The 15,489-nt window shown below is 35.3% G+C and overlaps 1 protein-coding gene across 1 annotated transcript in view; it reads left to right on the top strand.

The window, feature by feature from the left end:
- The first annotated feature begins 4,778 nt into the window (after positions 1 to 4,778).
- LOC128245102 (uncharacterized) overlaps positions 4,779 to 15,489 on the top strand; it is a 36,697-nt gene continuing 25,986 nt past the window's right edge. The window contains exons 1-4 of the mRNA XM_052963320.1: positions 4,779 to 4,919; positions 8,523 to 8,674; positions 9,270 to 9,403; positions 14,572 to 14,707. Of these exons, the coding sequence (XP_052819280.1) occupies positions 4,883 to 4,919; positions 8,523 to 8,674; positions 9,270 to 9,403; positions 14,572 to 14,707 (459 nt within the window). The 5' untranslated portion in view covers positions 4,779 to 4,882. The remainder of the gene's footprint in view (positions 4,920 to 8,522; positions 8,675 to 9,269; positions 9,404 to 14,571; positions 14,708 to 15,489) is intronic.

The raw sequence follows: 15,489 nt of genomic DNA, 5'->3' as shown, positions 1-15,489 counted from the left end.
ATGTTATTATAATGCAATACATCAATAATAGTTCATCAACTTAAAAGTTCAAGTGTTATTAATTCAAATGAAATGTTCTGAACGACAAAAACAAGTTAAAATACGATGTAATTCTCGGTTCTCAGAAACATGTGCTCGAAATTGAATACCAGCTGGGCACTGAGTATTTATAACACTGTGGCTTGCTTTAGATCATTATCACAGAGGTGTTAACCTTTATCAAATTGATAAGTTTGGAGGGCAAAAACTCTGGACTGAACACACATCGATCAAGTTTTATCTCATATGCTGGCACTTTACAGGGGATTCTTTTAACATAATGAAGATAACGTGTTTGTCAGTGTGGAGTTTAGTAACAGGTAAGCCATAACCATATTGCAGAAATAAGTTTAAAAAAACTTAAACACAAAATGTTCATAACGTCAGGTTTTATGGATGTTGAAAGTGATTCGCTTTTGGTTTGTAAATTGCACATTTTTAGGAAATAACTTTGGCAAAGCATTGGCAGTGTTAAAACTAAGATACTGACAGCTGAAACCTTTCAGCAAATGTTGATATTTGCACGTATACCGTCTTAAAGACCACATTTTAATGTTGGCCCAAAAACATGAGCGAGTCCATTTAAGTTTCGATTTCTTTTAGCAAGCAAATGTGATATGGAGTTGTGCATTGTTTACGAATGAAGATTTTAACCGTAGTTTAGCATTTGCGTTCAACGTCAATCTATAGCTAAAAGATCATCTTTGGCTCTTAATGGTTGACATTCTCGAAACAAAATGTTTGCATCTTTATAAACATGAAATAGATTCATGTCAATATTGCTCAAATATGCTGGGGTTTTTTTATTGAAAATATATTTTCCAGAGGTTACGATTATAATGCCATTGACTTACAGTTCGAATGTAAAAAGAAATTCAACAATTCTCTGATAAAATATTTCTTTGTAAAAACTTGTCAGAATACACTGTTAAGGTGATGCTGATGTTTTAACTGAATTGCAATCCGAATCATTCGTAGCAAATCGGTCATCTCCGGCAAACAGTGGGATCGACATTTATGTGTGATATTGGCCAAGGTGTTCTTGTTGCAATCCGAACGTGAAACTTCCTCCAAAGTGAAAGTAGACTAATTTTGTTTTGAAGAACTTAATGCTAATAGTCTGGCTCATCAATCCTCAAGTGTATGTCTATATGATTCAAATAATTTTTATAGAACCAAAACTAAAAACTTGCAAAGCAATCTTTTGAAAAAAGTGAAGGAAAGTGGACTACAAAAAAGCTCCAACTTCCAACTTCAAAATGTCAACACAATTGTTCAGTTCACAATTCTATCAAAACAAAGGCAGGTCTAATAAATCAAAAAGCTCTTCTCTCTACTAGAGTACCATAGTTCCATTGTTTAAGCCTCCATAGAAACCTCTATTTTAGTGCAAAATAAAAACCGATCGGCACATCCTGGCCATTTTCCATCGAAAACAACCTCGGATGTATGCCGAGTAGATAATATTTTATATCAATTGTAGTGATTTAACGTGTACGTTGCATTAATGAGTTCAAAGGTTAGCCATTGAAGTGTTTTATTGCCTAAAAATAAGATTCCCCTAGAGTAAAGCCCTAAGGATTAACTGCTTTATTGAAATCACTACGCGATCTACTTGCAGCGTGGTTAAATTAAAAAAATTCTGACATTGTAAACTGTCCATATACATCCGAGGTTATTTTCGATGGAAATAAAATTATATAGTTTGAATAGGTGTTTGTGTAAAAATCCACTTTGTCCCGAGACTTTGTTTTGATTGCTCTCCTATTTTAAGAAAGATATTGCAGTTTGGTAACAAGAATGGAATTTTTATTCACTATTTTCGCTGTTTCATTAAATATATTTTAGCTCAAAACATATTCACTTTATTAGATTTTTTTTCAAAATATTGCAGATAGCGTGTTAGGGTAGAATTACCTGTGTATTGAAATAACTTAGTTCCATACCTTAGTATTGTTTTTGTAACGGTCCGCTGAAGCGGATGTGCGTTCATAGTATGACATTCCGTTATAGACGGAAGTACGTTCATAGTACGTTGATGTACTTGTTTGATAATATGCAAATTAGCAAAGCCTGGGCTCCGTGTGGATTGAGAAAGTACTGTACATAAAGACCAGTCGATCCCTACTGGGTCGAACATGCTTTTCTCCGAAGGGATTTGTCGCACGGTACATTAATTACATTCTTGCCTTGGCACCACCAGTTAATAATGTATATTATAATTGTATGTATTATGTATTATTTGCCCCCCCCCCCCCAACTTTGAGTTTTATTTAAAAGTTTAAAGCTATAATTATTGATTAAAGTGATTTCTTTGTGTGACTTTCTAACTTTTCGTGACTTTTAAAAAAGTATAACAGTGAGTTGAAACAGTGACCTTTCGAGTGAATTCTGGAATATGAAAACAGTGACTTTTCGTTTAATTTCAAGCATCAATACTGTTCTATTATGTTCTTTTTGTTATTCGTATTATTGTTGTTAAGGTGCTGTCTTGAGGCAAGTCGAGTGGGGCGCTTTACACCCCAGCCACATGTTATTTCATGCGAATAAACTATCAGAATGATACAGTCGAACCCCGTTGGCTCGAATTCGCTTGGTTCGAATTCCTTGTTGGCTCGAACTGAATGTTAGGGACCGATTTCTGTATACTGAAGGTAAAAATTCCCGTTTGGCCCGAATTTTACGGGGCTCGAGTTAGTTTCGCCGGTCCCTTGGAGTTCGAGCCAACCGTGTTCGACTGTATATTCCATTTACATAACTACCTTAACACTTATTTGATTTGATCTTATATGGTCTTATCTTGTTTCATCTTATCATATCGTATCTTATCTTATGGTGGTATGCTGGTGATGATCACCGGATATGATGATAATCTAAGTCGAGGTTCTTGGCATCCCTTGTGCTGGTCCTCTGAAAACCTAACTTCACCAAGGTAGCCCGCTGAGTACCCGTTTGCCCCCCCCCCCCTCCAATAGACAAGGGTTGAACCCACAAGCGGCATCAGAGGGGGTGCATCCGCCCCCCCCCCCACACACACACTCACAAATTTAACCTACCAAGTTTACTTTCTATGTCAATATCGGAGAGAAAAGGGTAAATACAATACGCTTAGAACGCTCCATTTCGGGTAGTAATTGTTAAAATTGTCTTGGGGAGAGACGTCCAAAAACCCTGCCACAGTTTAAAACCATTTAAATATCGGATCTGAGGATGGGGCAAATGTTTAAGGTTTGTGCTCCTATGTTCCGCCCCCTCCAACGTCTGTTCATGGACCCGCCTCTGGAATCCGCAATTTTATTTTATCTCGGAGGATGGTGTTAAGATAGCATTCATCGTTGTTACCCGCCCGCTTTAGCTGAAAAAAAGGATGTTTATTATAACGTCTTATATTGTGAAATTGAAACAGATTTCTTCTGCACTTTTTCTTTTTTTTAATGGTAGTAAGTTTAACATGTGAAAACTGTCCGAAAGATGAAAGTCGGATCATTAAAGTCAAATGACTTAAACATAATTATATATAAGGCACTAAAGCTGCACTCTCACAGATTAAACGTTTTGACATTTTTTTTTTTATTTTTTTTTTTTTTTTTTTTTGTCTTGAAACGAGCCAATTTTTGCAAAAGTTCCATGGAAACCAGTTATATCAGACTGCTGACAAAAAAAAAATATCGCAGATTTTTATATTTAAGTTTAAAAGTTGATGTTTTATGCATTTTTCTTAAAACCGTAAGTAACGGTTTAAGCCATCCGTTAGTAACGGTTTAAGCCATAAAACATTCATTTTCGAACAGAAATATGAAAATCTACGATCTGATTTTTTGTCAGCAATCTTATATCATTGGTTTGCAGATATTTACGCAAAAATTTGCTCGTTTCAAGACAAAAAATAAAAAAAAAGTTGTAAAAATGGTATATCTGTGAGAGTGCAGCTTTAAAGGTTTTGTGAAACTTACGAAACTATTAGGAAAAATATCTAAAAAAAAAAAAAAACTTACTATCTTTACTATTAATTATGAAATTCATAGGACTACAAACGAACGCTAATGTAAATGTACAGTTGTGTAAATAAATACATGAAGCTTTTATTATACGTTCGAATACTTCACGGTTGGTAAAGTTTTGTTATTATAAACGTTAGCTATCATGTTTTTATTATATGTACTAAATAAACGGCCAACCTCATATAACTTGCGTTAACGCTTTACGTAAATGAAATAATTATGCTGCTTTTTGTATGATAAAGTCACTCTTGAAACACATTTCTTGTTTATTTGTCTCTGTTATCTTAATGCTAAATATTTCTAAACCTTTTTCTTATACAGATGTTTTCAAAATATAACATGTGCCTCTGATCCTTCAAATCCTTACCTTACCACTGGCGTATCCAGGGAGGATGCACTCGCCCCCCCCCCCCCCCCCTCCTCCCGCCTCCCTCCCCTTAAATCGTCCAAGTTTACTGTTTATGTCAATATCGGAGAAAAAAGTAATCAAATACGATAAAAACGCACCATTTGAACTTAAAATTGTATGTCTTGAGGGAAATTTAACCACACCTCCTCAAGTAAACATTTTAAACTATTTGAAATGCGGTTTAATGGAGTGCCCCTAAATAACTCCCCCTCTTACGCCAAATCCTGTATACGCTCTAGTTAACTTTGAAATACTCCCTCGGCGTTGAAGGTTGAATGCACACCACTGAACCCGGCCTGCGTGATCTATATATATATGCATGAAAAGCTATTAACTGAAAACATCCGTCTGCGCGCTTATCTAGTGAGCTCCTAATCGCGTTGAAGTCTTCGTGTAATGTATTTTTAATTATTGGACACAAAACGAGGAAAATATGTTTAAGTCAATGATATCTTGGTGCTGCATAATCGGTATGTATACAACACAGTTTGTTGATAACATTTTTATTATGTCAATTCATTCGAATATAGTCATTAAGTCTGAAGTTTATTTAGTAAATGAAATCCGTTATAAAAGAAATTCATTCATTTAATCATTTAAAGTCAGTATATTATGGTATTATTGGTGTTTTTGTTGTTGTTGTTGGTGGTGGTGGTGTTGGTGATGGCGTTGTTGTTGTTGTTGTTGTTGTTGTTGGTGGTGGTGGTGGTGGTGATGGTCGTGTTGTTGCTATCAAACGGCGAATAAGGCAGTAAATGGTACAACATATAATAAGATTCAATTGCAACATGCGGAATCTTTCAATTGGTGCATATTCACTCTGGTGTTCTTAAAAAACTTAATTTGAATACAGGTAGAGGGAATAAATACGTACTACAGGGGAACACAAACCTAAGGTGTTTGGTTCGTTTGTTTCAAGAGAGATTGTGATCTGCAATTAACTCATTAAAGTTTGTGTTTGTGTAAACGACAAGCTACAGTTTGAAGGATGTTTTTACGTGTTATAAGCTTAAGAAGTTTATTTCATTCAGCCAAATTTCTTAAAGCTGCACTCTCACGGATATACCGATTTTACAACTTTTTTTTATTTTTTGTCTTGGAAAGAGCACATTTTTGCGTAAATATCTGCAAACCAATGATAAAAGATTGCTGACAAAACATCAGATCACAGATTTTCATATTACCGTACGAAAATTACGGTTTAAGAATAATGCATAAAACATCAATTTTTGAACTGAAATATACAGATCTGCGATCTTATTTTTGTCAGCCGTCTTATATAACTGATTTCTCTGCATTTTCGCAAAAATTGGCTCGTTCCAAGACAAAAAATAAAAAAAGTTACCAAAACGTTCAATCTGTGAGAGTACAGTGCAGCTTTAACTAATCTTGTTTTTTTTTATTAATCTGGTTTATCATTAATCTTGTTTCTTTTTAAGTCCGAGAGCTTTTAAGAATGTATATTTTAATTAAATCAACCATATGTTTATCTTGTTATACAAGACACTTAAGATATTTCGAGAAATTGTGGCCAATATATCAAAGAGCAAACACTTCATGTATATAGATCTAGATTGACAGCTAATCGACGAATCTGAATTACAAATATACCGTGTCGATATATAGCCAAATTATCTTATTTCCGTCGTGGATGTATACTCTACAGTTAAGGGTATTACAGACAATTAGTACACTATTTACATTTTCTTTGAGAAAAAGTATAAACCTCCCAAATACAAACACAGGGTGTATGAATTCAAACATTTATTCAATCAATTCTATGGAAACCAAAACATTGACAAAAACGTATTTTGTAAATTATTAAGCCTAGACATATTGTACAAAGCTTGAATTTTGAATTGAATAAAACTGAAGAAAAGCACTCGTTTCCTTATGTACTTTACCGCAAAAAATAGGAAGTTAAGTGACGTTTGCCTATTTCTGTCGATGGTTTGGGCCATAATAATTGGAGAGATTTTCAAAACAAACCGGACGGACATGCATAACCAACGTCTGCGCTTGCTTATTACACCTTATCTTAAATAAAAACACAAATTGCTAAAGCGTAAATTAAACTTAAAGATTAGGAATGAGTCATGTGTAAGAAAAATAAAGGAGTGGATGAATAATATAAACACAATATTTGAAAATCACTCAGCTTTTTTATTTATACATGACCAATCAACTTGCGGGTTAAGAGGGGGCGCACCTGGCGCGCGCCGCCTCTAAAACCGTCCCAAGTTTATTTTTTATATCAATATGGGAGAAAAAAGTTATAAAAATACGCTCATAATGCACCATTTCTGACTATACAAATTGTTTTAATTCTCTTGATGGAGATATCCAAAAATCCACTTGCAAACAGGTTATGCCATATACTTTCGGTTCTGGGGGAGATGCGCATGTAAAAAAGGTTGCTCCCCGCCTTAGTTACGACCCCTCTAACGTCAATTCCTGGATCCGCCCCTGTCCATGGTCTTTTTTGACGTTTCTTGAGCTCTTCTTTAAATTACAAAGTTCTAATTCATGACAGTATGAATTTCAAACCGGAGATTTAATGGAAGTATCGAGTCTTCAATCAAATATTATATCAAAATAAACTCCAATTTGGGTCGGATTCAATACCTGCTTTCTGAAGTGCACATTCAAATACCGCTTAAAGATGCACTCTTACTCCCAACTAAGATTTACCACAATTAATACAATTGTTTTGATATGTTAAAAGGGATGAATAACAATTTTTAAAGTCCTGTATTGAAATAAAAAGTAAACTTGGATATTAGTGTGTGGGGGGGGGAGCCCCTAGTACTTATCGTATTATTTAGCGAACAGTTTGTCACGAATGTTAACCTTATATGTTTCTTTGGAGTGGTAAGACATCAATGCATTGTTTAATTATGTGTTTGGCTTTCTGATGGTTCACTAAATGAGACAGCCCTTGGGGCCTTTGCATAACATAGTGGGTTAAGGTCATCCCATCTCGGTATTTATCCATTCTGTTATTGTTTGATTTCATGTAATGGGTTAAAGAGGGAAAGTATGTACTTATAACTACAACAATAAATGGTGGTTTGATGGGATACAGTCGCATAACCATTTATTTTCAGTAACTACATACTAACAATCTTCAATACATAAAATTGTTTAAACTACCGTGATCCACTAACTGGGCCAGCCACTGTTTTATAAATACCGCTTCACCTGATTAAAACGACTGACTTTCTGATTTACTGAAATAAATGGATAGGAAAACTTAAGAAACTTAAGCTTAATAGCTTATGGGCATCGGGGCTTCAATGACTTTTATTATTGCTATTAAAGCTAAACTCTCACCGTTTTGACATCTTTATTTTTGTCTTGGGATGAGCAATTTTTGGGTAGATGTCTGAAAACTTGTGATGCAAGGTTGCTGACAAAAGATCAGATCGCAGTTTTCATATTTACGTTCGAAATTTGATGTTTTATACTTAAAAGCGTTACTAACACTTAAATAAATAATAAATTTTCGGCAGTTTTTAAAAATAACTGAGATCTGTTTTATTGTCAGTTATCTTACATGACTGAATTGAATGCATTGGCACCAAAATCAGCTGATTCTGAAATAAAAACAAACTAAAAAAGGTCTAAACTGTCAATCTGTGAGAGTACAGCTTTAAATCAAGGTGATTTTTAACGCTCAACAACAAGACTCTCCTGTCGGTGCAGTTATATTCTCTCCAGTGGCGTAGCTACATATAGGCCTTGTAGGCCTGTGCCTTCAACTTTTTTGAAAAATGATAAAATTTAAATACAAGTAACCCAAAAATGCAATTAAAACTAATAGCTACTCGAACACCTTGAGCAACTCAGATGTTTGTTGTTGTTTTTTAACCAAAGTTTGGTGTTTATTCAAACATCGTGCAGGGTGTATTGCTTGATTTTATTGTCATAATTGCAAGTATAATTAAGTGAGTGTAATGCACATATAAAAATCCTCGAACTGACATAGAACCATCGGGCCTACAAGTTTTTTCGGCCTAGCTGGGCTCCTGCTCTCCGCAGACTCTACAATTTTTAACTGCTTTACTCTTCAGTGGTGTGTAACGGCCACGTGTTTGACATTCTATTGGACGAGTTCTGGCAGTGGCGCATGCGCAATAACCCTGAGTTCGCTAGTAACGTTGGCAACAGCAACTACACTGATCTTCTTGAGGACTACAGCATCGCGGCTATCGACACGCGAAAGGTAAGCCACGCCCACGCGATAACATTTGACGGTAGTTTTTGTTCTAAACACCTGAATTGTGAATTTCGGTACATGTTGTTTGTACTTTTTCCTCCCAACCCTACATTTTTTGCCGTATTGTTGATTTTAATTCGTAATGTCCTAAAACATGTGCATTTATTTGATTAAACATGTTAAAATTTGACCATTTTATACCTAAAATGTTCTACAATAGCGACATACGCTGATATAGGTCGGTTTGGTACAACATCTAGGTTGCCCCCCCCTCCCCCCCCCAAAAAAAAAATGCCTTCTTATTTACCCTATTTTTTGGAGAAAATAATGTTTTGGCCTTGGCCTTATGCAAAAGAAAGCTTACATAAATAAATAAGTCCTAAGAATCTTCCTCTTGGTAAGGCATTATCCGATTGCCGATTTGATGGTTTAATTAAGCTTAAAAGAAATTATACATAACTTAGTGTTGACGCGAATATCTCCATACGGTCTGCGCGCATGTGCAAACCGATGAACAACCCACTCGATTTAACCAATTTACATTCTTGTATTTATGCTTTAATATAAAATATCGAACATTACACCGCTATTTATTTTGCAGGAATGGCTGGATAATTTTCTGACCAAGGTCCAATCCTCCGTACAACGGAACTCGCTTGACGCAGGGGAGGCCATCACGTATGACGTACTTGTGGACACCATTCAATCATGGCTAGACGGATACGAGTGGAGATAGTAAGTGAAATTTGTTTATTAAATCTTATGGAATAATTAGTGTGTCATTATGTATAGATGTACGCTTTTATTCATAGTCATTTTCCATTTGCATATTATGCATGTATGCCTGTAATTAGTTCGTAGGAATTATATATACGAATGCCTTTATAGCCACAATAAGTTGTTTTTTGGGTAGACTTGGATATTTTGACCAAAATCGGCCAATAGATTCATATTGCCCATATTGGTCAATAGTTATGTTTCCCATATTGGTCAATGCAGTCATGATACACATATTGGTCAATGGCGTCATATCACACATATTGTTCAATGGAGTCCGGTCAATGGAGTCATGTAACACATATTGGTCAATGGAGTCGTATGACCCGTATTGGTTAATGGAGTCGTATGACCCATATTGGTTAATGGAGTCGTATGACCCGTATTGGTTAATGGAGTCGTATGACCCATATTGGTCAATGGAGTCGTATGACCCGTATTGGTTAATGGAGTCGTATGACCCATATTGGCCAATGGATTCATACTACCCATATTGGTCAAAGAAGTCATATTAACCATCTAGGTCAATGAAGTCATATTACCAAAATTGGTCAATGGAGTCATATTACACATATTGATCAATGGAGTCATATTACCCATATTGGTCAATGGAGTCATATTACCCATATTGGTCAATGGAGTTTTATTACCCATCTTGGTCAATGGAGTCATATTACCCATATTGGCCAATGGAGTCATATTACACATATTGGTCATAGAGTCATATTACACATATTGGTCAATGAAGTCATTATACACATATTGGTCAATGGAGTCATCTTACACATATTGGTCAATAGAGTCATATTACACATATTGGTCAATGGAGTCATCTTACACATATTGGTCAATAGAGTCATATTACACATATTGGTCAATGGAGTCATCTTACACATATTGGTCAATGGAGTCATATTACACATATTGGTCAATAGAGTCATATTACACATATTGGTCAATGGAGTCATATTACACATATTGGTCAATGGAGTAATATTACCCATATTGGTCAATGGAGTCATATTTCCCATATTGGTCAATGGAGTCATATTACACATATTGGTCAATGGAGTCATATAACACATATTGGTCAATGGAGTCGTATTGCACATATTGGTCAATGGAGTCATATTACACATATTGGTCAATGGAGTCATATTACCGATATTGGTTAATGGAGTCATATTACACATATTGGTCAATGGAGTCATATTACACATATTGGTCAAAGAAGTCATATTACCCATCTTGGTCAATGGAGTCATATTACCCATATTGGCCAATGGAGTCATATTACTCATATTGGTCATAGAGTCATATTACACATATTGGACAATGGAGTCATATTACCCATATTGGTCAATGGAGTCATATTACCCATATTGGTCAATGGAGTTATATTACCCATATTGGTCAATGAAGTCATATTACACATATTGGTCAATGGAGTCATATTACCCATCTTGGTCAATGAAGTCATTATACACATATTGGTCAATGGAGTCATATTACACATATTGGTCAATGGAGTCATATTACACATATTTGGTCAATGGAGTCATATTACACATATTGGTCAATGGAGTTTTACCGATATTTGTCAATGAAGTCATATTACACATATTGGTCAAAGAAGTCATATTACCCATCTTGGTCAATGGAGTCATATTACCCATATTGGTCAATGGAGTCATATTACACATATTGGTCAATAGAGTCATATTACACATATTGGTCAATGGAGACATATTACACATATTGGTCAATGAAGTCATTATACACATTTCTGGTAATGGAGTCATATTACACATATTGGTCAATGGAGTCATATTACACATATTGGTCAATGGAGTCATATTACACATATTGGTCAATGGAGTCATATTACCCATATTGGCCAATGGAGTCATATTACACATATTGGTCAATGGAGTCATATTACCCATATTGGTCAATGGAGTCATATTACCCATATTGGTCAATGGAGTTATATTACCCATCTTGGTCAATAAAGTCATATTACACATATTGGTCAATGGAGTCATATTACCCATCTTGGTCAATGGAGTCATATTACACATATTGGTCAATGGAGTCATATTACACATATTGGTCAATGGAGTTTTACCGATATTTGTCAATGAAGTCATATTACACATATTGGTCAAAGAAGTCATATTACCCATCTTGGTCAATGGAGTCATATTACACATATTGGTCAATGGAGTCATATTACACATATTGGTCAATGGAGTCATATTACACATATTGGTCAATGGAGTTTTACCGATATTTGTCAATGAAGTCATATTACACATATTGGTCAAAGAAGTCATATTACCCATCTTGGTCAATGGAGTCATATTACCCATATTGGTCAATGGAGTCATATAACACATATTGGTCAATGGAGACATATTACACATAATGGTCAATGAAGTCATTATACACATTTCTGGTAATGGAGTCATATTACACATATTGGTCAATGGAGTCATATAACACATATTGGTCAATGGAGTCGTATTGCACATATTGGTCAATGGAGTCATATTACACATATTGGTCAATGGAGTCATATTACCGATATTGGTTAATGGAGTCATATTACACATATTGGTCAATGGAGTCATATTACACATATTGGTCAAAGAAGTCATATTACCCATCTTGGTCAATGGAGTCATATTACCCATATTGGCCAATGGAGTCATATTACTCATATTGGTCATAGAGTCATATTACACATATTGGTCAATGGAGTCATATTACCCATATTGGTCAATGGAGTCATATTACCCATATTGGTCAATGGAGTTATATTACCCATATTGGTCAATGAAGTCATATTACACATATTGGTCAATGGAGTCATATTACCCATCTTGGTCAATGAAGTCATTATACACATATTGGTCAATGGAGTCATATTACACATATTGGTCAATGGAGTCATATTACACATATTTGGTCAATGGAGTCATATTACACATATTGGTCAATGGAGTTTTACCGATATTTGTCAATGAAGTCATATTACACATATTGGTCAAAGAAGTCATATTACCCATCTTGGTCAATGGAGTCATATTACCCATATTGGTCAATGGAGTCATATTACACATATTGGTCAATGGAGTCATATTACACATATTGGTCAATGGAGACATATTACACATATTGGTCAATGAAGTCATTATACACATTTCTGGTAATGGAGTCATATTACACATATTGGTCAATGGAGTCATATTACACATATTGGTCAATGGAGTCATATTACACATATTGGTCAATGGAGTCATATTACCCATATTGGTCAATGGAGTCATATTACACATATTGGTCAATGGAGTCATATTACCCATATTGGTCAATGGAGTCATATTACCCATATTGGTCAATGGAGTTATATTACCCATCTTGGTCAATAAAGTCATATTACACATATTGGTCAATGGAGTCATATTACCCATCTTGGTCAATGGAGTCATATTACACATATTGGTCAATGGAGTCATATTACACATATTGGTCAATGGAGTTTTACCGATATTTGTCAATGAAGTCATATTACACATATTGGTCAAAGAAGTCATATTACCCATCTTGGTCAATGGAGTCATATTACACATATTGGTCAATGGAGTCATATTACACATATTGGTCAATGGAGTCATATTACACATATTGGTCAATGGAGTTTTACCGATATTTGTCAATGAAGTCATATTACACATATTGGTCAAAGAAGTCATATTACCCATCTTGGTCAATGGAGTCATATTACCCATATTGGTCAATGGAGTCATATTACACATATTGGTCAATGGAGACATATTACACATAATGGTCAATGAAGTCATTATACACATTTCTGGTAATGGAGTCATATTACACATATTGGTCAATGGAGTCATATTACACATATTGGTCAATGGAGTCATATTACCCATATTGGTCATTGAAGTCATTATACACATATTGGTCAATGGAGTCATATTGCCCATATTGGTCAATGAAGTCATATAACACAAATTGGTCAATGAAGTCATATTACACATATTGGTCAATGGAGTCATATTACCCATATTGGTCAATGGAGTCATATTACCCATCTTGTTCAATGAAGTCATTATACACATATTGGTCAATGGAGTCATATTACACATATTGGTCAATGGAGTCATATTATACATATTGGTCAATGGAGTCATATTACACATATTGGTCAATGGAGTCATATTACCGATATTGGTCAATGAAGTCATATTACCCATATTGGCAAATGGAGTCATATTACCCATATTGGCCAAATCGAGTCATATTACACATATTGGTCAATGGAGTCATATTACCCATATTGGCCAAATCGAGTCATATTACACATATTGGTCAATGGAGTCATATTACACATATTGGCCAAATCGAGTCATATTACACATATTGGTCAATGGAGTCATATTACCCATATTGGCCAAATCGAGTCATATTACACATATTGGTCAATGGAGTCATATTACCCATATTGGCCAAATCGAGTCATATTACACATATTGGCCAATGGAGTCATATTACACATATTGGTTAATGCAGTCATATTACACATATTGGTCAATGGAGTCATATTACACATATTGGTCAATGGAGTCATATTACACATATTGGCCAATGGAGTCATATTACCCATATCGGTCAATGCAGTCATATTACACATATTGGTCAATGGAGTCATATTACACATATTGGCCAATGGAGTCATATTACACATATTGGTCAATGGAGTCATATTACACATATTGGCCAATGGAGTCATATTACACATATTGGTTAATGGAGTCATAATACCCATATTGGTCGATGAGGTCATATTACCCATATTGGTCAATGGAGTCATATTACCCATATTGGTCAATGAAGTCATATTACACATATTGGTTAATGGAGTCATGTAACCCATATTGGTCAATGGAGTCATATTACCCATATTGGTTAATGGAGTCATATTACACATATTGGTCAATGGAGTCATATTACATATATTGGTGAATGGATTCTTATCAAATATCTTGATCAAATCTGCCACAATATCAATACGATTCAAATATACAAAACTAATATTGCAGTTACGGACCCATGAACCCCATCAACATCCTTGAAGGCATTCAGTCAAACTTTGGCTCGCGAGCAGGACAAGTGAAATTTGAGTCTTCAGAAATGTTTGAGAAGTTTGCAAAACGAATCAAGGCATATGGAGACCAGGTACATTTATGATTCATATACCCAAGACAATTTTTGTTGGGGTGACATCCTTTTCAAAAACAGATACGGTAGGTAGACTTTTTTAAAACAAAAGAATACAGTCGAAAACCCTTGGCTCGATACCCCGGGACTGGCCAAAGTACTTCGAACGTCGCGATTTTCCAGCCAAGCAAGAATGCTTTGCAAAGAATAAAACAGAATCGTTCCTTTACATCCATTTCGAGCCAAGGAGGTAATCGAGCCAAGCGATGTCTTAACCCTAGTGCAATAACCCAATATCTGCATATATAGAAGCATTCTCGGCACCCCAGCGTATCATAACCTAAATGATACCCTTGGCAAATTAGCAAGGGAAACTTCGTTAATATTGAATATGTTATAATATCCTGCCTAAAACGATTTGTAAACCGTGATCTCACTGGATTATTTCGAACCAAGCTTACATCCGTAACTTCTCGACCATTTCCACACCGCATGAGGTGTATCTCATGCGACCAATCAAGCGGCTTGATTTTACCTATTAATTATTCATGAGTACGAGATTTTTAAAGCTGATTTGCCCAGGGTATCATATAGGTTATGATACGCTGGGGTGCCGAAGGTGATATAGAAGCAGATATTGAGTTATTGCATGGAGGTGAAGACATAACCGTCTATTTACAAATTGTCCAGGTTAAGCAGCATACATGGTACTCTAGAAACGCTTAAGTGTTCTTGTTCACAATACATATTGTTTGTATGATATTTAGTTTCACACGCAGATGTACACCTCTTTTTACACT

Source organism: Mya arenaria, chromosome 8, assembly GCF_026914265.1.
Source record: "Mya arenaria isolate MELC-2E11 chromosome 8, ASM2691426v1".
Taxonomy (NCBI): Eukaryota; Metazoa; Mollusca; class Bivalvia; order Myida; family Myidae; genus Mya; species Mya arenaria.
The sequence above is the reverse complement of the archived record's forward strand: the minus strand, read 5'-3'. Positions and strand labels throughout refer to the sequence as shown.